This window comes from Manis javanica, chromosome X (genome assembly GCF_040802235.1).
Source record: "Manis javanica isolate MJ-LG chromosome X, MJ_LKY, whole genome shotgun sequence".
NCBI classification, from domain to species: Eukaryota; Metazoa; Chordata; class Mammalia; order Pholidota; family Manidae; genus Manis; species Manis javanica.
The window spans coordinates 33,911,205-33,938,940 of record NC_133174.1 but is presented as its reverse complement, the minus strand read 5'-3'; the positions used below and the strand labels follow the sequence as shown (position 1 = coordinate 33,938,940).

The 27,736-nt window shown below is 35.2% G+C and overlaps 1 protein-coding gene across 4 annotated transcripts in view; it reads right to left on the bottom strand.

Annotated features, from left to right (window-relative positions):
• Positions 1 to 27,736, bottom strand: part of USP9X (ubiquitin specific peptidase 9 X-linked) — a 139,025-nt gene that overhangs the window by 78,346 nt on the left and 32,943 nt on the right. For all 4 annotated transcript variants that reach the window (XM_037001482.2, XM_037001484.2, XM_017652508.3 and 1 more), the window contains exons 2-10: positions 15,057 to 15,310; positions 11,053 to 11,198; positions 8,899 to 8,978; positions 7,133 to 7,245; positions 5,618 to 5,836; positions 3,180 to 3,295; positions 2,729 to 2,980; positions 2,513 to 2,651; positions 741 to 893 (exon numbers count right to left, since the gene is read on the bottom strand). In XM_037001482.2, coding sequence (XP_036857377.1) covers positions 741 to 893; positions 2,513 to 2,651; positions 2,729 to 2,980; positions 3,180 to 3,295; positions 5,618 to 5,836; positions 7,133 to 7,245; positions 8,899 to 8,978; positions 11,053 to 11,198; positions 15,057 to 15,152 — 1,314 coding nt within the window. In that variant the 5' untranslated portion in view covers positions 15,153 to 15,310. The remainder of the gene's footprint in view (positions 1 to 740; positions 894 to 2,512; positions 2,652 to 2,728; positions 2,981 to 3,179; positions 3,296 to 5,617; positions 5,837 to 7,132; positions 7,246 to 8,898; positions 8,979 to 11,052; positions 11,199 to 15,056; positions 15,311 to 27,736) is intronic.

Below are 27,736 nucleotides of genomic sequence, written 5' to 3'. Positions count from 1 at the left end.
TGTAACAGGAGAAAATTCCTAACATTATAAATTGAGTTAGAACTGTCATCTAAAACAGTTTCCTGTATACATAGCTAATGTACACTTTGGAAATTCATGTGAACCTTTATTAGTTTACTGACTTTAATGTGCTAATTTTAACTTTACAAGTAGGAAAAACATTAAGACATCCCAATGTTATTTTCTTAAAAGTAGAACTTAAGCACTCAGAAGCAAAACTGAATGTTTTCTTGATTTCTACAGGCTCAAAAACAAAGCTTTGTAATCTAGAACTCAATACTTCTAAAGTGAGCCATGAGTAGAAACTTGTCATTAAGATAATCAAAGGAATCATGGTTTCCAGCTCTGAAACCAGAAAGGTTACTTATCCTTCTGTAAAGTTATAAATCCTCTGAATTAATAGTCTTCACTCTGCTGATCTGAGTTTTCTTTGTACTAAATAAATATATGAGGAAACCAATTACAGATGTCTTTTACTCTTCCAGTGGGCATTCCTTAATTTTACTGTTTGCCTCTTAAAACCACCTACAAATGCCAACCTTTACCAAATACATATAGTAAGTAATGGACTATTTATATTTGTTTAAATATTACTTCAAAAAGATTCTTGATAGAATTTCTGTGAACAAGCATTTAAACATACTGAGCCTTCATCCTATTTTACAATGACTACTTTAATTTTTTACTTTTTAGTATCTTTCTTTTTTACAAACCAAACAGCCACCATTTTTAATACCTACCTGTGCTGCCCAGATATTATCGAGATCTTGTAAGGTCAGAGCTTTTTCTTTGATGACAAAACGAAGAATCTTCTCTAGCTTTTCCACATACTGTGGTTGATGAAGACTATCTCGCAAGACTATGGATAAGATATTGTTCTGCTGTATCCATTCCTAAACATAATTCAAAAACTTGTTTCAAAGCAGAAACTAAAACACAGCTTTTTTATTGTACATACTTTGAAACATTAGGAATTAAGCACTCAGAAAATATAATAAATGTTTGTTTTTTTAAGTACAAAATTATTAAAAATCACAATTTCATGGAACTTAGTTTTGCACATACAGAAATGCTTCCATGAATTAGAAATAGTAAAATCATTACAAAGATTCTACTGCAGGAATTACTCAGAAAAATATTTAAATGGAAGGTACAAGATTCAGTTTAGGATCTTTGGATTCCTTATACCAATTTTGATTTGGGTGAAAAGGCACCCTTTTAATTTTATTCTTTTATTATACCAATTACATTATTATCACTTATTCATTAGCTCTTTAATCTTCTGAATAATTCTAATGAGGGATATATTATCCTATTACAGAAAAGTAATGGGCTTGGAAATGTTGGAACTGGAATCTGAATCAAGACTGTATGCATGCTTCCCAAATTTGTTTTTCTTAACGCTGTATGATACGCTGCTTGACTGGCATTTATTTAGCATCTATACCAATAGAAGAAAATTCTTACTTGTGATACAGAAGACAATAGTCCACACTATGACTTCACAGTATTCAACGTGAGGATGTATTCTGCCCTAAAATGTACTAGAGACGTATACTTCTCAGCTGGTCAAGGTGCATTTTCATTTCTAATCTGTTGCAGGCAGATATCTTCGTAGAATAAAAATGTGGCATATCAAATTGCTACAAAAGTTTCTAAACATGTGATGCCTTTTTCTGTACTCAATTAGGACTGCCAGCAAGGACCACAATCAGACTTTGGACCACACTCTTGAGTAGCTCTGTGCTTGACTTTCCAAAAGGTGGCCAGACAAATCACATACACAAAACCAGGTGTCTAAGACCTGACCCGTAACACAGAGCCAATGTCTAGGCAACCTCCACATACCTTTATTTACTTTCTAATCACTCTCTCCCCTATTAAACTGAGACCTCCTTGAGGGCAGTGACAGTTCTTTGCCCAGAAATGTCAGACAGTATACATTAAAGTTAGTCAACCAATATTTTTTAAGGGGCACACTATTCATTCTAAAACTACGATATATACAAACATCTATGGTAAATAGTTTCCTCAACTTTCAACATCAAAACGACATAAATGTTAAGTGCTGAAATTCTTAAAATAATAAAATATTAATTCGTGTAGAACTTAGTCCAGTAATTTTATTTCCTATTTGAAAATCATAAAGTGGAATTGGTCAAATGGACAATAGGCCACTTCATTCATTAGACACCAGATACTAACCAATCTATTCTTCCTAAGACTACCTTTTTATCTACTCCATTTCAACACCCCTCAGAAAGCTTATATAGAACACCTACATTCAAGTAATAAGTTTATCAAAGATGTGCTAAGCTACCCTTATCACCACTAAATAATTAATACATTATATTGAAAAAAGTTCTCAGAATTAACAGTCGTAAATCAATCTGAACACCTCCCAATTTAAAAATTTTCTTTAAAATGTTAGTATTACTAACTTTACCTGGAACTATTTTTATTTTTGCCTTAGGTAGATTCTTATTCACAAAAGAAGAATCAAAGGACTTACTGCCATTCGTTCAGCTGTGAGCCACTCTTCCTCTTCAGGGTTACCATGCCGATGAGTATAGTATGACACACTAGATATCACCTTATTAACTTCATTCAGTGCATTCATCTTTCCATTGAAAGAAGAAATTTGTAACAATCTATAATAGAAATTCAATGTCAAGTTCTGATTCTAAATGTTCAAATAAGTTATTATTTCAAGAGGTGAATGTCTTACCTAAGTATCATTTTTAACCTAAATATTTCTAAATTTTTTACAGTTTCTTCTTGTCCTGGAACCCTCGAAGCTAAATTCTTCAAAGATTTAATAATCATTGAAAGGGCATCATTTTTGGCTTCATTCTTTGCTTCTTTTTTCAGTTCTTCATCAGTTAAGTTTTCTAAAAACTGTGGAACCATTTCTATTACTGGAAGAAAGTACTTTTTCACTGTATGAAGAGTGAGAAACTCATAGCATTGTCCAAAAGGTCTGATAAAAGAAGACAAAAAAAATTTTTGTGATACTGAATTTCTTATTAACAACTAGGACTGAACTCAAGACTATATTACTTTAAAACCCAAGTTACCAGTTAAAGAGAAAATCATACTTGAGGAAACTCAATTTTTATCAAGAAATTAAGTAGGAATTTCTAAAATGCACTGAAGATTCATTTTAAAATATCACTTACTTAATAAGGGCTGCAATTATTTGAACATTTAACGCCGATCCATTAATAAAACGATCATGCAAAATCTGGAACCCGTTTAAAGTGCCAAATTTGTTGAGAAGATCCACTAGCCAACCCTGCAATACAGTTAATGAAAAAAGTTAATTTTCTACTACTTTTTTAGGGGAAAAAAGTACTATCTGAAGTACTTTGTTGATCCACACACTAAAAACAGGAGGCTCAATAAAAGAAAAGTATTATACCATCTTTACAAAAAAAACCCCACTAAGTATTTCATACTGTTCACAGTAATTTCATCTGAGAGAAAAGGATAAGTAGCAGTACAGATGAGGTAACTAGGACACAGATGTTTGTTCGTATCAATATAGCTGGTGAATAGGAATGAGAAGCCATGGCTTTATTTCAGAGATCTCATCATATGAAAATACATTTTTATTATTTGAAAATATATTTTCAAAAATTTAAGGGCATAAGAAGGCTCTTTAAAAAAAATTATTACTAACCTAATATTTTAATCCATTTTTTGCTGCAGTTGCAAATAATTAAAAATTATTTATAACTACCATAACCTTAAAGTCTGAGTGTGAGCTACCAATTAAAAATTAATCCCGTGGTATTATACTGCATCTGTTGTTCCTAACTAGAAACATGCTGGCTGATGCTTTTGCCGACTCACATGAATACACCCAGTTCTCATCTTGGAAGCACCAGATGCACTAGTATGGACTCCCTTTCAACCTCTTCCCTAAGGGACAGCAGTAATTCAAAGTACAATTACAGCTGGGATAGGCAATGGTTTCTGTAGTTGGAAGTATGCCTCTATATAAAAATTTTAAATGAGTTAAAGGTTATATGGATATAAGAATCAAATGCACCCAAAAATGTATGTATCCAAGACAACCTTTACCACCTTGCCTTCTTCTACAAAGCCACATTTCAGAAGCCAGAGGGAAAACAAAGGGGAAAAAAGAGCCAATTCCTCTACTAAGCTTAAAGCAAAAGTAATTTCTACAACTGCTAAAAAAAAAAAACACATGTCTAAGACAAAGCAAAAATGCTAAGTAAAAGGGAACTGCTTTAAAGAGATAATATGATAACTAAGGGTAGTTTTGATAGGATTTTATGAGAATCTAAATCCATTAAGTTTGCTAATAACCCAACCACCATATTTCCATTTAAGTTCATTATAACATTTTCTTACTTTTTAATTTGGTCTTAAAAAGCTAATTCAAAACAATTAAAAACCTGATCATTTAATTTACTAGGTCCCTTCTGGCATTCGGCAATTCTAATAACAGGACACACTCATTATGTATTTTTATTTTTCCAATAACTGGAATGAGACTATGAAGGCTGACATACTCAACTTATGCATAATATATATAAAAAATAGCATATGTGTGCAAAGTTGAGTGAAACTATTAGGCTAATATACTCAATATTATGTATTATATAAGATAGTATAGGTTTATGAAGTTAAGTAATCAGTCTAAAGCTAATCTTACCATGTTTTCAACTGCAATGTATGTTTAAGAAATTACAAATACTCAGTAACCAGTAATTCACAAGAAGAGTTAGGCTTCAAAGATATAAAAAATATCTTCAACTAGGAGCCATCTTAAATCAAGCTGTTACCTGTTGAGTCTCTCACACATTATTATTGACCCATAATGCAAAAACTAAAGTAAAATAAATGATGAAATACAGGTATATTTAGGAAATTGCCATTATTTAGATATTAATTTGATTCACTCAAACAAAAACAAACCCAAGTGGCACCAATATGAACCTCAGGAAACAATAGGAAAAAAACCCCAAAAAACCCAGAAACGGAGCATTGATGTATCAATTCAAATTTTCCTGGCTAGATTTTCCCCTTTCATAAGGCCCCCAATAATAAAAATAAGTATGCCTAAATTCTGAACTTTAAAAACCATAAATTGCAAATTATTTAGTATTTATTAAAAGAAACAGTTTATTTTTAAGAGTATATATTCTGTTTATGCTGGTATAGAAAATCTACATTGGAGAACTTTTGCATTTATGTATATTACATGTATTTCATCATTTAAGTAAGTTTTACTATTTTTCTTTCATTTAAACTTTCTGTAATTTTAGTTTCAGGACATAGTATTAAACATTTATTGGGTATCTTTGTCTCGGAGGATCTCAGAATGTCTAAAGTGGTTTTGGCCTTATCAAAGTAGTAAATCTCCTATTCTACTCTAATTTAAAAGGAAAAATAGGGTCTGGGCAGTAAACATTGGGGAATAATTACATGGATAGAGCTTAAAAAAAGAATCAACAAAACAATGTAGAATCCCTTTAAAAGTAGTATGAAATTATTCTTCACATTAATAAGTTCAGATCATTTCAAGTTCTGTGACAGAACAAAACTACTGTAATATTTAATTTTTGAAAATAAAAAACCAACACACTTTTGGTGAGCGAGGATCTGGTGAACGAGCAAAGAGTTCATCTTCAGGCAACTGAACACTTGAGGAGACGGATTCACAGGGACGTGTACCATTGTAGATATGGAATTTGCAATGAGGATTTAAGGCCATAGAGAGAAGTTCTAAAAGTGGAAACCAGTCTTGGGACAATTTGGCCACACATAACTCCACCAGCCGATGAGTGTTGTTGATAATACACCTCTGTGATATAAAAGAGGGAAAGTGATTTATTAAGATCAAAACACTGCAATTACAAACAGAAATGTCTCCAATCTTAATTACTTCAGTAACAATTTCTCCATTTTTCTCTATTACTCATTTGAATAATGTTTAATTTCACTAATATTGGGACCAAAATGATAATATGAAAAAAGAAACTAGCATTTAACTTTACAGTTTATATAGTACCTACTTTCAAAGCCATTTGCAATGGCTTATAATATCAAGTTAAGTACTGCTCTGTTTCCACAGTCAAGATACAAAGTACCATGGTTTTCTTTTTGGAGTTTATACACTAGAGGCAACAATTCTAAAATCTAAGCAATACCCAAGATGGAGATTTACTACCTAAATCTCAATGTAAAAGTCTGACACCACTTCCAAAGTTTACATTTCTATACTGCTGAATTAGAAGATGCTGGGATTTTTATCCTATGGTTACGAACTATGAGAAATAGCTCACAGAGCACAAAAATAGCTGCTTTACAACTAACTTACGACCATACTTCTATAGTATATTAAAAAAGGAACAGAGACTTGGAGAAATTATGGCATTTCATCAATCCAAGATGCATGTGTTTTCATTTTTTTATGCTCTCTGGAATTTGTATCTTATAATCAATGTATAGTACCTTTCCCTAGACTGCAGGTGTTTGTAAAGAAGATTCATGTTTGCTGTTGCAGGTCACTTGGAGATACCACCAATCTGAGACCACTTCAAACTCTCCACTGAGGATTTTTTTTTATCACAACTATAATGTAAATGAGACTTACAAAACAGTTTGAATACTGGTTGTGGTTTGAATTTTCAGATTTCCCCCCACTCGTATTGGTGCCAAGTTGAGACATGCAGGTTTCTTAGGTGTCTCTATATGGTTAAGTTTATTTCTCTGCACTGACCCTTTGTGCTCCAGGTAATTAGATTCCCCATCTTGAGTGTTTTTCTTCTTTAATGGTACGTAAAATGAGTGAGTGGTGCATCTCACAATTGACAGCATCATATTTTCAGTGAAACGTAGTGACTTACCTAATTGTCACATAGTACTTGAGAACCTAGGTGACAGACTAAATCCAAGTTTTCCAACTCTAAATCTCACTCATTCTAAATGATCATGCCTCCTTCAATAGCAATTCTAATTTGTAAGAGGTATTTTACAAAGTTTTTCATTTTTAGACCCTTTAATCATCAAATATATAACCAAATATACATTATATATGTGAGAAAATAAAAGCATCACTATGTAAATCTAATTTTTAAAAGTCAAATGCAAGACTCACATGAATTTCAAACTTCCAGCCACTCACTGCCTCATCTGTAAGGATTTTAGTGAACGATATTGTTAGCCCATCTCGAAAGAATCGCTGACATGCTTCACTTTTAACGTCAAGGCCTAAGAAAAGAGGAGAAAAATTAATGTAAACCATTTATTTCTCTGGTTGTCTTACAATGTCCAATTATGTGATAAAGGTAGTAAGTAATTGTAAACTATTCATTGATCTCTGAGAAATGAAGACTAGCTTTGGAAGAAAACTCACAGTATTATGTATCCTAAGAGGTCAAAAGGGCAACTTTATTATATTGTCAGTATTACCAAAGTTCCTATGTGTCAAAAAGGTAACTGATTCAGAAAAACAATCCTCAGGGAATTTTAAAAATATTTCACTGCACGGAAGTACATTAAACCAACTAGCATTAAGGAGAACTGACCATGACACTAGCACTTAAAACACAAAATGATTACCAGTACCATGTGATATAGAATGTAAATACTTCATAGCATTTTACCCTCTGAAAATAAACCTTAAAATTCAGAGAATGACATTTCACAAAATGACGATTTATAAGTTTGGTTGTAAATTATCCATTTACCATCAATAACCTTCTACTTTTCTATTTAAGTGTTTCATTGAATATGATGATTATCCTACCTTCCTTATTAGTCTCTTACACTGTCTCAGCATCTAAGCTTCTTTATATCTTTGCTTATTTTCATCTGATTTCAGAAAAGCAAGAGCCATATGCCCCCAAACACAAAGATCCTTTTAACTTCTGATGAAAAAAACGAGAAGCTACTCAATTTGTAAATAAAGTGTTATTTGTTTTTGATTGTACAGAGATGACATTTAAACCCAATGCTATATTATAAAAAAATCTGAACCCTGCCTAAAATAAACCATGGTCCCAGAAAAGAAATATGAGGGTGGATGAGATAATGTATCTCGTGAATATGAGAAATGATGAATAAATGAATAAAAGAAAAAAAGAAACTTTAGCAGTGGAAAATAATTGCAATCTGATAATGCATTTTCATAGTTTATTAGCTTATTTTTACAAGATTAATAAACTGTAAAGATAAATTCTTTATATTCTATAAATGAAGGAGGGTAATCTAAGATAAAGGAAATATTCCCATTGCTATGGAGTGAGACAGACTTAAGGTAATAAAGGTGTTGATTTTTACAATAATTACAATTGTGACAATGCCTATTGATGGTTAGAATATATCCATGGCTACCCTACTTCAGAAACCAAAATGTTACTGCCCTTTACTTTGTCAACAAATGAATAGAGTATTACAAAAGTAGTTCTAAGATAATTCAACTGTCCCTAAAGTAGACCAGTCTTTGAAAAAAAGAAAACACAAAAAATCATTTCTAGACAGCAAAAATACTAGATTCCTTTTTGTTTTTTTAAAAAACATAGGACCTTATCTTTCAAGTATTTTATTTTTACAGAAAAATCAAACCTTTTTTTGTATGTCAAAAAAATAATCAACATGTAAACTAGGCAGTTTACTTTAAATATGAATACACACAAATTTTAGGCATAACTTCAGAGTTCACAAACATTCTTGATGGCTGTCCAAAGTACATGAACCCCTGCTCTAGGTATACACCACAAGGCTTTTCAAGAAAGCTTTGTTAGATGTTCTAGTCTAGGAATATACAGTGTTTACAAGAGAGGAAAACAAAGCCTTAAGGGATGAAGTGAAAGTATATCTAGTACCATACACTACGGAGAGCATAACAATATCTAAACTTACCTTTTTTACTAAGATCAATAGCAGCTTCTAAAAGCACTTCTAATTCCCCTTTCGGCAAAACTGGAACCACCCATCGAGGCCTAAGAGTTTTAATAATATAAAAAGATGTTTATTGGCTGCACTCTAAAAGAGGCACTATAAATGAGTTACTAATTATAATTACTTACCTCACCATGAAAATATTAAATATTAACATTTAAATATTAAAACAAGGTTGGCAGAATATCTGCTTTGTGGGACTAAGCACTGCCTGTTGTCTCTACAAACAGAATTTTTTTAAGAACTGTCAAACAGAAGATAAAGCAATGAGAGGAAAAAAATGAAATTACTTTAATAACAGACTATAAAGCCAATATAATAATGAAATATCAGTGAGATGGATATCTATCGTTAAAGTTCATAGGAAAGTGTTCTTTCATGATTCAGGTTAGAGAAGACATTATGATAAACCTCTTCAATTTCCTCACAAAGGAGAAAAAAATTAGGTGGCAAATGACTAGTTTCAACCTCAATTCATCAAGTTTTCCTAAAGGTTAAAATGAGATGCGAGTCTCCAAGTCTTTTTGCTTCCAGATACCCTTCTCCCTCAAATAAGGATGCAGCATATACCCAGGTGCTACTTTCTCTGGTCCCAGTGGCAGCTCAACCATCTTGGAAGTCCTTTCATTGTTTTCTTATTCCCTCCTCCTTACTACCATCCAACTCACCCACTGCTCCAAAATCCCCATTTGGATGAAGTGCTCCCTGACCACATAATCTATTAGAAACAAACATATGTCACTTTTGTCATTGTTTTTATTTACATAAAAAATATCACTTGCATCTCTCATACCCTGAGGATTTGCTAATATGCCACTCTGTCCTGGAGTCCACATAAGTACACTTTAGTATTAACAATCACTAACCACCAGACAAAAACTGAAAAGCAATGGTACAATTTTTTGCTGTGATGTCTCTGCTATACACAATGGTAAGGGACATTACAAAAAACCCTGATACAATTTTTGTTTGTTCAACTATATAATTCACTGTGTACTCTAGGTATCTGTGAGAATCACATTAAATTTCTTCTTTTAAATATACCATTAAAAATGAGTTAAGCAAAGAAAATAATATTCAAGATAAATGAGTAAGAAAAGGAAGTTATAAAATGATATAAGAATCCCATTATTTATAGAAAAATCACTACATACAATAGTGAAACAAATGACCTGGAAGAATGTACTCATTATTAGTAGTAATTTTTGGTTGGGTTGCATGTATGTAAGAAGAAAATAATGGAGAACTTTATCAATATAATGTATTTTTAACAATGTATGCTTACTTATATAATAAAAAATTTTTTCCTCAAAAGATGCAAAGTTTCTATTTCTCTTGTCACTAAAAAACTTGGTAAAGCAAGTGCCTCTAAGTATGCATATGTGTGCTTTATTTACTTTCCTTTAGGGGTTGGATGTGTCATGTCTCCCTAAGCACTCATTTGTTGAGCCCACAACCATGTGGGATTCCCCAACATGCTCTTCTGTTAACTTCTTTAAATCTTTTTTCCTTTCCCTGGACAGAAGCTTAAGCTTTTATTCTCTTGTAGTCTTCCACTACAAGTATGAAAGATTTTACTCTGAACTGCTCCCTGAGATGAAGGTCAAAAGGAACAAATAGCTGAAATGGTTAAGTGCCTTGGACTAGTCAAAAGTTCACAAGGTACAGGCTCTGAGGAAACTCAGTATTATGACCTAGTTTACCTCAGGGTCACACAAAAATTACTAGTCATCCAGCCAACCCTAGCAGCCAATATACCAGGTTAGCAGCCAACATACCAGGTAAGAAAAAAAAAGTTTATAAACTCTCAAAAATGGAAATCACACAGACGGTTCTACTTCAAAACCTTACAGTCAGCATCATCATCAATGATCCGAAAACTACTGACACCGCACTACTCCCTTTCATTGTTAAAATGCAGTAAGAACCATGGGTTACCAGTACTTGTCAATGACTAAGATGTTATGGCTATTAGGCTATTCAGGAGGTAGTGTGGTTACTGTGATATGCCTGTTTGCTCTTTCTCTTTTCTTAGCCACTACTAATCACTATGCTGAGAAACTGTTGGTTTTCCTGTGTATTACACACATTAAAAACAAAACAAAACAAACTCACCTATTGATCATGTCATCCAACTTTGCCAGGTCAGTATGTGGAAATGCAGGCTCCTCATCTTCAAGCTGTGGTGGGGCTTCACCATGAGCTTGTTCATTTGGGGGAGTTGCCGGGGAATTTTCATTGGAAGAATCAGGTGATGAAGTCTTAATTAAAAATTAGATGTTCCAAATTTAGGCTTTTTATAACATATATACATTTAATGATTAAGCAACAACAAAGATGATGGGAAAATATTATAAAATTTAAGACGATATGATCATTGTGAGGTTATGACATTTCAGGCCGTCTCTGTGCCACTAAGCTTTAAAATAATTTCATTAAATCCCCAACAGCCTACCAAGTGTTCTCCTGTCATTTAATAGATGAAAATGAACTCAGACAATAGAGCCTGCAGTCACACAGCTCCAATTCTGGTCACAATTTGAACTCCAGGTCTAATTATAAAGTTTGTGTTCTTAACCTTGATGTGTACAATGTCTTCTCTGCCCTGGCATGATAGAAATTATTGTACAAATACCAAACATCACAACTCACATATTAAAAAGTTCCTGACTTGTAACTTTTTAATTTGAAGGAGAAAAAATAAATTTTATTCTGTAATTTCCCTAGTCTCAAATTATTTAACCATACAATTATTAAAAATTCATGATTGTGGTTTCTAAATAAGTTACATCATTTTCAACTAATATGGCTTATTTCAATCTTCATTTTCATAACACATCTTTCTCGCCCCATTTTAGCTGCATAATATTTACGTAAGTGAATGAACCTTTATGACCCTTATTCTTAATTTAGAAAACAGATGGTATCTTCTCTTTCAAATTGCAATCAACCTAAATTTTAAGCTTTCACACATGTGTTCTTTAATTTTCTACTGAGTATAGATTGATTGATGGCACTTTAAGAGGGACCATTCTCCCTATAATTCTAGCACCTAGTGAACAGTTGCATAAGTAAATGCTTGTACTGAAGACAGCTGGGTATACCACCATTAGTATGCTCTGCTTACAGAGTTTACACATGAACTTAGAGCCAGTTTGCAACTAAATGGTGAACTTTTACTTAAAATGGTGAACAGTGAGCAGGTGCTATAGAGCTAGCCTCAAGGCAAAAGAATTTATAGCACAGATGCCAAGAATCAGAATCTAATAGAAATATCTGCATTTGAAATAAGTAACTTAGGAAATATTTGCTAGTTTTTTAAAAAACCCTTTCCCTTGATAGGAAACTGCAAAGACAAAAATAACACCTGTAGTGCCACACCAACAGATAAGCACCAGAAACATTTAATAATTATTTCCTTGCATTCTTTGTTCTTTAAGGCAAAAAACCCCAACTCTGTGTATAAACTTTCAATAAAATTGGGATTGTATCTGCTTAAGTCTGTTACCTGTTCTATTCAACATGAGTTATTTTTTCCACATCGTCAAGAATCTTTTTTAAAGTTGATTAATGGCCATGTAGTATTAAATGAATTAAGGAACAGTAAGCATTTTGCAGTTTTTATTGCTAACATAAATATAGCTATAACAACATCTTACTACGCTGATGGGCAGTGACTGTATTGGGGTATGTGGGGGGACTTAATAGGGGGAGTCTAGTAACCATAATGTTCAAGGAATTGTACATTAACAATATAAAATACATATATATAGCTATGATAAATCTTTTTACATATAAATCTGTGTGTTGAACGTAAATTTTTCTTTAGGATACTATCTTAGAAATATAATTACTACAACAACAGTATAAACTATTTCTTTTAGGGCTACTGACAAATATATTGCAAATTAAATTCTAGAAAGGTTTGTATCCTCCCAGCAGCAATAGCCAAGAGTGTTAGTCTCATGTGCCTTTGCCAATGTTTCATTTATCACCAAGCTTTACTACATACTAGAGCCTAAGATTCTCTTTCCAGTGGGAACACCCTTTAAAACAGTATTATACATTAAGTGAAAAACCTATTGATTTTAGAAATTCCCTTTATGTCAGTATGTAAAAAGCATATTCTAAAAGTGGGCCTTAAATTGGGCAGTAATTAATGCTGGTAACTAAAATCCTAACATTAAAAAAAAGAGAGAATAAAAAAGTAAAAGAGTAATTCTACAGTGTTAAAGAATGCAATTTGTTTTGTTTCTTTGTTGTTTTAATCACATCTTTAAAAACGTGAAGAGCTATTAGAAGGACGAGAACACAATGTAGATGTGTAAGATTAACTAAATATCACAAACCCAAGAGCTCTAAGAATTATCAAATACACCTTAAAAGTAGGTTAGAGTAAAATTTTAATTTTTGCCTAAAGCCACACAGGTCACAAACACTGCCAAAGTTAGGACTCCATCAAAAATGCAGGTATAAAATGGAAAAGAGCAAGCAAAAGATATTGAACTCTAATTTCTAGCTCCTGGTTTAAAAATAGAAATCTTTGGTACCCAACACAAACCTATGGCATGTTTAAAGAAACCTGAATACTGGTTAACAAATTTATGACAGAAGGAAATACTTAACTCTGTCTAAGACCTGTTACCATATACTTAAGGATTTTATGTCTTAAAAGTGGGAACTGGAGAGGAAAAAGAACAAAGCTCATTCGTTTGGAAGAATATTTAAAGCCTGACTTGTTCACTTCTCTAAAATGGCAGAGGGAGAACAGGGAGACAAAGCACACGCATGCAGCTCTTTTCTATCATACTTGTAATAGAATATCTCATCTAAATAGCTGAATAAGCACTTCTGCCCAAATGACAAATATACCTTACAATCTTTTTGCCTAAAAATTTACCCATACAGAACTCTTCATAAACATGTACCAAATATAAGCAGCTTCATGTGGATGCACCTCAGATACAAATTCACCTAAGTACTGTTTGAGCTGCATATCACAAGTTTTAATGTTTGTCTTATTTAGTTTAATATTTCCCAATATAAAGCTGTATACACTAAAAAAGGCTGAAAATCAATGACCAAACTTGAAAAAAAAAAAAAAAAAAAAAAAAGAACAGCAATCCAAATCCAATGGAAGTAAAAGGAACAAAGTGATAAGGATAAAAGCAAGCAAAAATGGGGAGGGTGAAAGAAAGTGAAAAGTTGGTTCTGGGGAAGGTTTAATAAATTGATAAACCCCTAGGAAAGAATACCATGAGAGAGAACACCAATTAGCAGCACCCAAAATGAAAAAGGAGACTTTACAACAGACCCTAAGACATTCAAAGATAACTAAAAGGAACTTTACAGCAATAAATTTGACAATTTAGATGAAATTCCTTGTAAAACACAATTTACCAAACCACAAGATACCCCCCACAAAATCAGAAAATTCCCATTAAAAAGTTGAATCTGCAACTAAAACCTTTCCACAAATAAAACTCCAAGGCCAGACGGTTTCACCAGTAAAATCTTCCCAAAAATTAATGAAGAAATGACGGATATCTTACACAGTCATCCAGACAACAAGATCATTACCCTTTGGGTTTTGAGGCCATAAAACCCCCGATTCCAAAATCTATTTTAAGCTCTTTGCAAAAACATTGCACCTGATCCGCTCAACAATCCTGTGAAGTAGCTACACTATTGTTATCCCCATTTTAGGGATGAAAAACTGAGGCTTAGCAGTTATGTAATTTACCCAGAGTCATAAGGCTTGCTATGGAGCAAAGCTGAAATTCGAACACAAGAAATAGGACTTAGAGGCCATGCTCTTAACCATAGGCTACACTGAATGACTTAAAGGCTTGGCTCTGGAACTGACACAGGGCTTAAGTACTTAATTTTAATAATGACTGACCATGTAAGACACCAGAAAAAGAAGAGCTACATACTTAAGCACTGTGACCTACAGCAACTGAGCTTTCTTTTTACTTTGTTAAAACCAATGTTTCCATTTCTTAAAAGTAACAGTTTTACGATCATTTCACAAATAATTCAGAACATGCTTCATTATTTAGCATCCCATAGTAGACAGCAAGTTTTGTATCTTAGAACTAGTATCTTAAACATCCTACCTGATTCTGTTGGAGGGGGGGCTGAGACTGTCCATCAGGAGCCTGGCCCTGGCTGTCATTCCCTCCTACGGGAGAGCCACGAGTAGTGGCTGTCATACTCGACACAGGGCAGATCTTTGCAATTTTGTCTGCTTATGTAGTTGTCTTGAGAAAAGAAATTATAGTCCACTTATAGAAGATGAAGTACCAGCATTTGTCAGTCTTAAAAGGCTCCAATTCAAGAATAAACCATCTTGCAGAGACCATTGCATAACCTATAGGCAGAAGGAAAAAAGTACATGTGTTTTAGATAGAAAAAAATATTAATTAAGGACCTGTTCCAATTTAGTACTACCAGTGACTCTAGTCAGGAGAAGGTGGTTATATAAATGAGAGGCCAAAATGAAAAGCTCAAGTTTCATTAATACCACACTGAACTTAATAAACTGGTAAGGGTAGATCAGCTGTTATATCAAGAAAACATAAAAGTATAGCCTTATGATACAACATTTCAGTTTTCACCTGGGATTCCAAAGACTTTATCAAGGTATTTACCTAGTTGCCATTTTGATTCAACTATGAAATGACAAAAAGTATCTTCAATTTGCTAATGCTTTTTCAATACACTATAAAAATGTGTATATGAAGAACATAAACCAGGTAAGAAAATCTTACTTAGAAAAACAGGTCAGGAAGGACTGTGCAAATAACATTTATCACTGGTACAGGCATTATAAATGGCTTTTAAACAAGCTTATAAGTGATTTTAACAGAAACTTTAAAGCACAGAGAATTTTTATTTGAAAAAGTTTCAAACTATTATTACTACTACTATAACAACCAAATTTGTCAAGGAACCTTCAGTCTCCACTTTTGGCAAGGCTTTGGCCACGGCACATAGAATCATGACAATGCTACAAATTACAATTGTTTAACCATGGAATTCTTTGCCATCTGACTAGCAAAGGTGTATAGGGGAATGCCACCAGATCATCAATTCTATATTCATTAGGTCAATGAGTCTGATCCTTAGCTGCAGAGTAAAATTATCTGAAATGCTTTTAAAAACACTGATGCCCAAATCTCTCTCCAGATTGAATAAATTATGGGATTTGGGACTGAAGCCTAGGCCTCAGCATGTTTCAAAAAATCTCCCCCAGTGATTGATTCACATGTGGCACGAGTTTGAGAGCCATAGCTGATTGGTCATAGGTAGTACTCTGTTATGAGCAAGGCAACCACACTTCCCATTTAGTCAGAACAGTCCATGCTTACCTCAATTTTAATCACTTAACAGAGAGATGGGATTTCTAACAGGATTTCATCTCACTTACCAAATTGGCATAACAAAAAAAGAAAGTTTAAGATTTATAATTATCAAGGACTGGTGAAGACAAAAACTGACATAGAAAAATCTTTAATATGTAAAGTGGGAAAACAAAAGATAACATGACTGAGTATCCTCTCTTTCACTTTTCTTTTACATTTTTATACACCCTCCAAGAAATTTTTTGTGACGTAGACAATTCCAAAAACCTGGAGAACCGTGTATCATTTTCTTTAGCCATTTTGGATTGACTGGCATATTATTTGGATAATTTTAATCCTAAAAAGAATGTCTATGCCTCCCTTTTTTCACTTCTCCCATTCTCTCTCATCATGTGGCTGTGTCTAAACTGCCAAAACTACTTGAAGCCAGTGGGTCTTAAGTCCATGGATAGGTTTGATGATTAACTCCCCTAAAATTATATGCAAAGCTTTATGAGTATGTACATTTGGTGGGGGTGGGAGAAGGTCTGGTCCACAGATTATCAACACTCTATTAATTGACAAATCAAATGACTGCTTCCTGCTGTTCATCCTATTCATGTCCTCCCTCTTCTCAACATTAGACAACTGGCTGCCACTACCCCACTCTCCTCCCCTCTTGAACCTCTGAGCTTCCCTTGGCCTATCTAATCCTGGACTCCAGCCTTCCTTTCCTTTCTACCTCTCTCCAAAGAGGAGGGAGAGAAAGTGGCAGGTAGTAGTGATGTCAGTCTGTTTGTACGCCCGCCCCCCCACCCCCACAAACAGACACAACCTTCACTCCCACCATCTCCTTCTGAGAGAGAGTGGCAGGGGGGAGTGAGAGGGTGTCACAATCTTGGGGCATGGGAAGTAGCATAATATATTCCCAAGTGTGGGGCAAGTCAGGAAAGGGGGATGAATCCTGAAGCACACCAAAATTAAAGTGGTATTTTTAGGTACATCTTATTAATGGTTACACACTGAATTTGTGGTATTTTTCTACAAATTGGAAAACCGAAGCTCTAGGAAGTGACTTGACTAAAGCATGGGTAGAAAATTAACAAGTCTAGAATTAATTCTATTACCTTGTCCACTAAACCAATACTATTCCTCTAAAAAGTCTTTCCAGAAAGCAGCCCAAGTTCAAAGGAGTAGATAAAGAAAATGTGGTATACACATACAAGAGTATTATTTAGCATCTAAAAGGAAATCCCAACACATGCTTACAACATGGATAAACCTTGAGGGCATTCTGCTAAGTGAAATAAGCCAGTCATATATTTAGTTTATATGAGGTACCTACACTCCTAGAGATAAAGTAGAAAGGGGAGAATATGGAGTTATTGTTAAATGGGTAGTTTCATTTTGGGAAGATGAAAAAGTTCTGGAGATGGTGGTGATGGTTGTTAGGCAGAAAGACAGACATAAGTGGGTGGGGAGAGTGTAAGGCCAGTAGAGCCCACTAAACAGGACTCAAAGAGTTAACCAGATAAAACCAGAGAAGACTCACAGAGTTAATTAGTTTAAGTTTCAAGGACCAGGAATGACTTGGAATGTCCAAACACTCCCCAGATGAAAAACAACTTTCCAGATGAGAAGCTTCCAAGCATAGACATTCCTCAGATAATAAAAAAACATCAAAGACAGGCAAAGAAACCAGAGTGTAGCCCATGTCCCCATTTCATCAATTAGACCAGGCCTCCAAGGCCAAAGATTGTCAATCAAGGACTTCACTGTCCTGCCAAAGACCCCATTAAAAGAAGGCTCACAGCAAGCCATCTGCCTTTGTCTCCCTTGACTCTGGCCCACTCCTCCTTTGGAGTCTATTCAAATAAAACTTTCTTTCTGCCTCGCTTTGTCTCTGCTTTTTAATTCTTTGTTGCAGTGGGGACAAGAACAGAGAACGAACTCAACCTGTAACAACATGCACAATGTGTATTACTTAATTCCACTGAATTGTACACTTAAAAAACTAAAATAAACTTATATATTTTCACACAATAACATTTTATATATATAGCACTGACTGCTCTCTTGCTCTGTAGTCCTTTAAGGTTTGGAGAACATTTCAGTTAAAATATCTTAAACATATTCTCATATTGTTTTGTTGTTCAACATTCTTCTATCTGTATGTATCCCAATAACCCTCCATCTATAAACAAATCAAAAATATCTGGTAAAATCAAGGGATGAATTATTCCAGACGGAGTGTTCAGTGGATAACTAAGGTAATACCCCTTTAAACAAAATAAGGTAAATGGAAATGGTGGCCATGTGTAATGTCTCCACAAATAACACACATTTTTCTCTGGCCACAGAATTAAATCATCACCTGCTTCTTGCAGAATATTCCATCAGCAAAGCCTCAAGCTGCTTGCCATCCCTATTTCTTATAAAATCTTACAATTCTGTCTCTTGGTTTGTTCTACGTCTGTCTAGTTCTCATTTGCAGATTTCCAGTACTGTGGGCAGGTACATCAGATCTCAGCATAGCATACTCTTTGCTCTATTTTGGTATTTTTAACAGCCATGTCTCTATCACCACATAAGAAATGGATACATTTTCCTCAGTATGCTAGGTTGAAAGATTAAGAGCAAGAAACATGTATGGACTGCTTGAAAATAATTTCTGGATTCAAATATAACTCTTGTTCAAAATGCTACCTCTGCCACTTACAAGCTGCCTATCTTAAAGGCCAGTAACAACCACTATTTTTCCAGGTCTTTTAAAATGGAGATGACACTACCCACAAAAATGCCAAGAGGATTATTTTAATAAAAGTGTTTCACAAATATCAAACACAAGGTAATTCTCAAAAAATGTAATTTACCTTTCCCATTCTATAATGCTCCAAGCAGACTTCTTGAATATTTAAGAATTTGAAAGTTGTTTTCAGATATAACTTGGAAAGATTTGAATGGAAAAAAATCTTAACAAAGATATGCTACAACTAAATTATCCAAGAACAACAATGCTACCTTTCTTAATACATTTCATTCAGTCCAAGTGGAGGAACCAAGGGAACCACACTGCTTTGCTTGATTCCTAGAAACAGTGTCAAGGCTCTACAATTGAGCTTGTTTTCCAAGTCACAGATATTTAGGCATACCTAACAGGTAAGAGCAAACTTTCTCCAAGTCAAAAGCAGCAGCATCCTATACAGAGCCGAGTAACTCAGTAATTACTAATATTATTTAAAATTAACACAGTAACAACCACTTCCTATAGGAATGTTCAAATTCAACAAATCACAAGGTGAAAATTTACTGTATGAAATTTCAAGCCTTACATAAAGCTTAAAGTTTTATTTTAGAAAAACGGAAGTACCGTAAGGGTCACTATTCTCCCTTCTGCAATGCAAAATGTGACCAAAATGACAGTATTAGATTGAATATGAACAAAATGCTGCATGTTACAAAGACAAACTTAGCATCTCAACATCTTTCTAGATGGGAAAATCCTATCTTTACCTGGATAAAGGTTGGCATCATGTTCTTTGCAGAACTGAATCTCTACAGCAGCTTTTAAGAGGGTGGGCATTAACACCAGAGAAACCCTCAGGATGAAGAGTGGTCCTTCTCTGCCCAGTCATTATTCCCTCTTTGCTTAATCTTTCCCCACATTCCAGCATCTCTTTTATACAGCACCCTGAAACTCTCTACAATTCCATATATACGCTACGTCACTACCTCTGCCAATCACCACAAAATGAAAATTTTAACTAATTACAATGGTCTTAGACAAACTATTATTTTGCAATTTATACACTAGCAAATAAAGGCAGAACTTAACTTAGGCTGACTTAAAAATTTAATGTAGAGTCTATAAGGCTTCATTTCAAAATAACCACCATTTTAGGGTGTGAAAATATTTATTTTTAAGCCAATAGTACTTAGATGTTTTTGAATTTTAACTTGGAATTTCTATTGCTATGACAGACTCAATATGCTTAAAGGCAAACTTTTATGCACTGCTGTCTAGAAGAAAAAGGACCCTATCCTACATAGCAGTTTTTCTATCACGAGAAATAACACACATGGTATTATTGCAGGTTTAACAAACTGCCAGGGACACACAAACTGCCAAACCCCAAAACTGTACGAAATAGAACATAAAATAAAAATAACAAATGACAGCTATATGCAGTTAACTACCTGCACAGTAGTGGACTTTTACAGCTTTTTAATCCCTTCTAAGAAAACATTGAATGTGAGTGAAAATAATTATTGGGGAATAATTCTCACTCTTAATTTTAGGTAACATCATTTGCAAACAGTTATTGTATTCATTTTAACTAATTGTGGAACTAATTATAATTACTTGGGATGCACCTCACAATCAATTATATTCAGACACTCTGATCCATAACCACTGTAGTGGATAGTCAAAACAGGTTTCAATATTTATACTACCCAAGCACTATTTTCTTTTGTGGACTTGTTTGTTCCATTCCAAAGTTTCCCCACCAGCTCTACGATTCTGCATCCAATCACACTGTGTGGTACCTTACCTATACCAAGCAATACTCAGAACAGCAGGCATGTCCCCTATAACTTAATTCAATTTTGACACTATCTACCTGAATATAGCGCCAGATCCCACAGGTCAAGGGATCAGGCCTACAAGGCGGCCCCCTCCCACACTTCAGATGCCAGTCGAAGTTCAGGTTTACCTGTGCTTCTGACTGATTTGGCTAGGTTCCAATGAGCCCCAACTTGAGTACCATTAATTTATTTGCTAGAGCGTGTCACAGAACTCAAACACTTTACTTACTAGGTCACCAGCTTATTACAAAAAGACAAAACAGCCAGATGGAAGAGATACATGGGCAAGGGAAAGGACGCAGAGCTTTCATGTGTTCACCAACCTGGTGGGCTGTCTGAACTGTCCTTCTGGGATTTTATGGAATCTTCATTACACAGGTATGATGGACACTGGACACTTGAGGATTAAATCTCGAGCCCCTCTTTCCTACTCCCAGAAGATGGGAGTGGGGACTGAAAGTTCTAACCTTCTAATCACGTGGTTGGATCCCATGCCAACCAGTCCTCATTCTTCTATGACCTATAGGGGCTTTCCAAGTCATCTCATTAACATAAAAAGTGATGCTTTTTATTGTGCTGACCACTTAGGAAATTCCAAGGGTTTTAGAACCTGTGCCAGAAACTGATGAAGGCTACATATTTCCTATTATAAATCCCAGTATCACAGGCTCCTTTACAGTTCCATCTATATTCACACATTACTCTAGAATAAAGTTATGAGCACTTATGTATTAGGTACAATACCATGTGCTTTATTTGTATAACTTCATTTAATCATCAGGATACCTATTCTATATAGCTATCACAGTCCAATTTAAGACAAACAGAAAATGAGCTTGTCTTAAGATGGCAGTAACAACTGTTAGACTCTAAAGCCACTGGCTCTTCCATAATTCCATGAAGGTTCTCTATAGCTACCAAGATATCGATGTTCTCTGAATTTGAAGAGGGAGAATTAAGAGGAAAAAAATGGGGGATGAGGATAAAAGGGAGGATCTTTCTCTAAAAGCATGGTTACTGCCAGACCTGCACCCATCCTTCCAATTATGTTTTTCTCTTTTTGTCACTAGAAAAGATCATTATCTTAATAAAATGCAAACCGTATTGTTAGGCAGGAAAATAGATAAGCAGGTAGAAAGAGGAAAAGGCCAGAAAGTCCACTAAGAAGACCCAAAGTTAATCAATTAAAGCTCAAAAAGCAAGGAGCAACTCGGCCTGGGATGTTTGAATATTCTCCATATAAAAGAAGGTACCTCAGCATAGTCCATGTCTTTATTATGTTAATCATGCAAGCTCAGCTTGTTTTTTTTTTTTTTTACCTTTACCTATATGCTGTTTTTTAGTTCTTCCAGCCCCAATCAAGTAGTTTGTAACTGAGGCAACTAATTTAGCATGCAGGCCCAGCCATAAACAACATAGTAAAAGGCAGAAGGATTCCAGACTGTATTTTAATACCCAGGAAGTTAAGAAGTAAAATTCTTAACTTACTCTTCAGCAAACAGACAATAACTCAGCCCACCTTTGGGACTGGGCAAGCAGCCTTGTTTGATATGCTCCAGGACCAAGACTCCGGAGAAATCAGAGCAGGAAGTTGCTTGGGTTAAGTTAATTCTAACTATTCAAAGACCACATACCGGGTCTGCACCCCCAGGCCTTAGATTCCTGAAGAATCCTTAAAAGGGGGAACCTTCAACCTTCGGGGCACTCCTCTCTGAGTTCACCCACACTTTATAAGTGTGTAACCTTCTAAACTTTCTCCAAACCTTTCAGGGTGCCTCTCCTTGCTGAGGTGGCCTATACTTTTTCTAAGTAACTTTAAATAAAACTTACTCTGCTTCACTACTGTCTCTGCCCTTCAATTCTTTGTTGCAGCAGGGAGAGGACCAAGGAAAACACACAATGCTCCCCCCAACAATATCATGTCACCACCCGGCTTAAAAATCTTCAAAACCAGGATGAAGATAAAAAATACTCTAATAATCTACAAGGCCCTCAAACACCCAACTCCAGCCTTACCTTGCAAGTATCCAACCCAAAGCTTGTTCTAAATCCAGTTCAACCTGCCTTCCTGTTATTTAACATGTATTCTCTCATGCTGACTCCAGTGCCTTTGCACAGTCTACTTAGTTCTGCCTATACTAATTCACCAGCACTCAACTCTCCCAACTCAGAATTCATCAATTACAGGTAACCCTTGAATAATGCCAGGATCAGGGGTGCAGACAAACCCCAGTGGAATATCCATGTGTAACTTTTAACTCCCTGGAAACTACTAGTGGCATACTTTTGACCAGAAGCCTTACCAATAACAGTCAATATGTATTTTGTATGTCATGTGTATTATATTCTGTATTCTTACAATAAAGTTATAGAAAACTGTTTTTTTCCAAGTTATTGAAAATTTCCCAAAAAATTTCCAACATATTCACTGAAAACCTCCATATAAGTAGACTCACACAGTTCAAAACCCACACTGTCCAAGCATCAACTGTACTCTTATCTCAGGCTCTCAGAACCAGGTGCACTCACTCTTTCAGAGATCCTGTGATCATCCCTTTCTCTATAAAACTCCATCAGGGCAGAAATCTGTATGAGCTTTGTTAATCAGAGTTTCAAGAATTTATTGGCACATTATAGGCGGGTGCTCAAAATAAAAACTTGGGGGGCAGGTAGTAAAAACAACAAAGTCAAACCCTCTCCCCATCTCCAACAATTCCCCTTTTATGACATGTCCAACATTATCTTTCCCAGTCTGATTCATACCACTCTAGTATAGCCTTCAATTTTAAGAGTACCCTGGCTGACTCCACATCTCAGTTTGGTATATTAATGCTAAATTAATCTCCCAATACTCTCAGTCTCTGAAATCTTCAGTGCCTTTCCTCCTCTCTACTTTTTACATTAAGTAATACTATTCAAGGTCACTCAGAATCAGCCCTAACTTAATTTTTTTGTCTCCCATTCCCCAGTTTCAATACTATTGCAGCCAGGTTGACATACACCCAATTTTAAATAAAGTTTTTAAGTGATGGTAACAGCTAACATATGAGTATTTATTTTGGGTCAGACACTATTCAGAAGTAAAGAAACTGGGGCAGAGTGAATAGGCAATGTGGTAGAGCCAGGATACTAGCCCAGGTAAGTACAAGCTCCAGGTTTCTACAGTTTAAACCACCATACCAATTCATTAATAATAGGAAAAAACACAACTATTAATTTCTCTATACTTCCACCTCCAAGATAAACTAGGAAAATGTTTTTGATGCAGAAACACATTTTATAAAACTGGATTTTTCACTTAATTTATAACTTCCCTGTATCAGTATTCTTCTATATCATCACTGATGACTACAAACTACAGAATTTCCTTCTAATACAGTAACAACATTTCTTAGAATTACAGCATAATCAAAAACCATGTTACGAAAACTATGGTTCAATGGGGAGATGAGATTTCATGTTAAGGAATCTGAAATGCAGCAAGTTACTTTGAAAAGCTGAGTCCACAGCTATTTACTGAAATATCCGAGCAATTTTAAAATGTGGCCTTTGCTCGAATAAAGGCTTCTTTTCCTAGCTCCATTACTACTGTCATGATCATTAACATGGGACTTATCATTCTTATCACATATTATCACAATAAATCATACACAAAATCATTTAAGGCAGCTATAGTAAGCACAGATCCCCACCCCCACTAAGCGTGATGATGATTATAGACAGCTTCACATCCAGTCAATAACTCAAATGAAGGTGTTTAATGATCTCTGTTAAATTTGAATGTGTTACTTAGGCTTAGTGCCCATATTTTATTATCACCATGATTACACACACACACACACAACCTAACTTTTGTCATTAAATCACTGTCTACATCCATTGCTAATTCCTATGGATAACTTCCCAGAACACAGGGCTCTCTCCCCCAAGCTCCCAGTCAAGTTCTCTCTCCTAGAGGGGTGAAGGAGCTAACATTCTCACCATCTCTCTTTGAGTTGCAAAGGCTCTATTGCAGACAATAGGTATTGGGCCCTTTTCTTCCATCCAGGCCCCATTTGTGGAACAGAGGCTGAACCCCAGGTTCTGTGGGACAAGAATAATCTGGTCCTAATGGCCCTCACTCCATCTCACTCACTGGACCTACGTTCCACACCAGGAGAGACAAACTAAGACCAGAGGCTGCCAACTCCCACCCAGCACCCTGCTCATAAAGCAGGAGTGTCGTGCTCTGACAGAAGTGAGCCATTGTTTCACACAAGTTCTGGAACAATGGTGTAAAGGTTTTGTCCATGGGGAGAGGCAGGCCATGAGGAAGGTTCCAAGCTCCCACAAAGTGAACTGACTTTTTATTGAACAGAGTACAGCAAAATTCAAGTCCGAGGGTGCACTAAAAAAACAAAGGAGCCTAAGGCAATAAGCAATTAAGAGGCTGGTAGTCTCCTGAGAGCAACAAGCTAAACTTTAAACAGCTAGCAATTTACCAAAAGAACCAGAAAAAGAGATAGCTAAGAAGAACCTCCCTGGGATCAGAACAAACCTCAGACTGGCCTCAAAGATTACCCCCTGGAAAGCAGGAAAATTAAACTGGATCAGACTGTGGGGCAATTAAATCCCAGGGCATCACCTAAAACAATGGAGCCATTAGCCAACAATTAGTGGAGTCTTTTGCACAGGATACCAAGAGAGGGTGACAGCTTAACAGAGGTATCACAGAAACAGCAGAGTCAAAGAAAGCCTTGTGTGACTAAGGCTGTGCACTTTGCAAACTGAAATCACAGGCTGCACATTGCCAGGGAAACAGACTTCATTAAAGTGGTTTAGCCAGTTACTAGCCAAATAAGCAAGCAAATCACTACCACCAGCCTCCGCCCAGTTCCCCCAATCCCCGCCACCAGGGATAGGGAATAATAGGGAATGAGTATCCAAAGCTGCTACATTATGAAAAGTCCAATTTTCACCAAAGAACAAAACAAAAAAACAACAACAAAAAAAACAAGTTGTGCAAAGAAACAGGAAGGTGTGGCCCACACACGGGGGAAAAAATCCGACAGGCAAAAGAAACTGGCTTTGAGAGGGTCCATGTCACACTTAGCAAAGACTTCCAAAGTTATGAGTATGTTTAAAGAACCACAGGAAAATATGACATCATTTAAACATTATAAATAGAGGTGAGAGTTATGAATTAGTGAAAAAGGAACCAATTGAAAATTCTGGAGTAAAGGAATACAACAGTTAAAATGAAAGACAACATGAGCTGTCAGAACAAAGAATCAGCAAAGTAGCAGACAGATAAAACAATCTGAGAAGTAGATAAACAAAAAATGAAGTTTCAGAGAAATGTGGAACACAAGTATACCTACATATGCGTAATGGAGTTCCAGGAGAAAGGAAAAATTTATTGAAGAAATTATGACCCAAACTCACTCAAATTTAATGAAAAATCTTGATCTACATAACCAAGAAGCTCAATGATCTCCAAGCAGGATAAATATAAAGACTAGATTGACAAACATAATCAAAATGTCAAAAACCAAATAAAGGAAAAAGAAAGCCAAATACAGAGAATCTAGAAAGCAGAAGAAACAAACCATCACATATAAAGTTTCTTCCAATACCACCACCAGCTAATTTCTTATCAGAAAATATGGAGACCAGAAGGCAGTGGGATGACAGACACATCCAAAGTTAAAGCAAATACCTGTCGACCAAATTCTTTCAAACATGAAGTCAGAGATTTGATTTCCAGCATGACAGCATAAGGGGTTTGGCAAGCCCAGTCCCCCAATGAAAGAGCACTCGTAAATAAAACTACAATAACAGTATAAATGTATTTCTTCTCCTTTCTTCTCTTACTTAAGAAGCATCATATAAAACAATGTGTATATATATGATGTATGATTGGGCCTATTACACACAGAAATTATTTCCCAGTAGCAGAATGAATTAACTCATAATGATCCAGAGACCTAAACGTTGAGATCAGAGACTATAAAATTCTTTGGAAAAAAAACAAGATGATTATGATCTTTATGATGGAGGATTGTGCAATGGGTTCTTAGGTATGTGAGAACAAATAGCAGGAGCAACAAACCAGGTAATACAGACTTCATCAAAATTAAAAAATTCTGTGTTTCAAAGGGGACTATCAAGACAGTGAAAAAAAGATAGCTCACAGAATGGGAGGGAAAAAATCACAAAGCATGACTCTAATAAAAGGGCTTGTATCTAGAACACACAACTCATACAACCCAATAACAAAAGACAACCCAACTTAAAAATGGGCAAAAACCTGAATAGACATTTCTCTAAAGATATACTAATGGCCAGTAAGCACAAGAAAAGATGTTCAACATCATTTGCCATAAGTGAAATGCAAATCAAAACCACAGTGAGAGCTCATACCCACACTAAAGTGGTTATAATCAAGAAGACAGAAAATAAGTTTTGGCAAGAATGTGGAGAAATTGTAATCCTTGTGCACTGCTGGTTGAAGTATAAAATGGACAGCCATTCCTCAAAAAAATTAAACATACAATTACTATATGAGCCAGCAATTCCACTTGTGGGTATATACCCAAAAGAACTGAAAGCAGGGTTCAAACAGTTACTTATATACCCATGTTCATATTAATACAATAGCCAAAAGACAGAAGTAATCCAAGTGTCCATCAACACAGGAACAAAAATGTGGTCTATACAAATAATGGAGTATTATTCAGCTTTAAACAGGAAACTGACACATATAACAACATGGAGGAACCCTGAAGACATTCTAAGTGAACTAAACCAGTTACAAAAGGAAAATATTGTTGTTCCCACTATAAGTGGTACACAGAGTGGTCAAATTCACAGAGACAAAGCAGGAT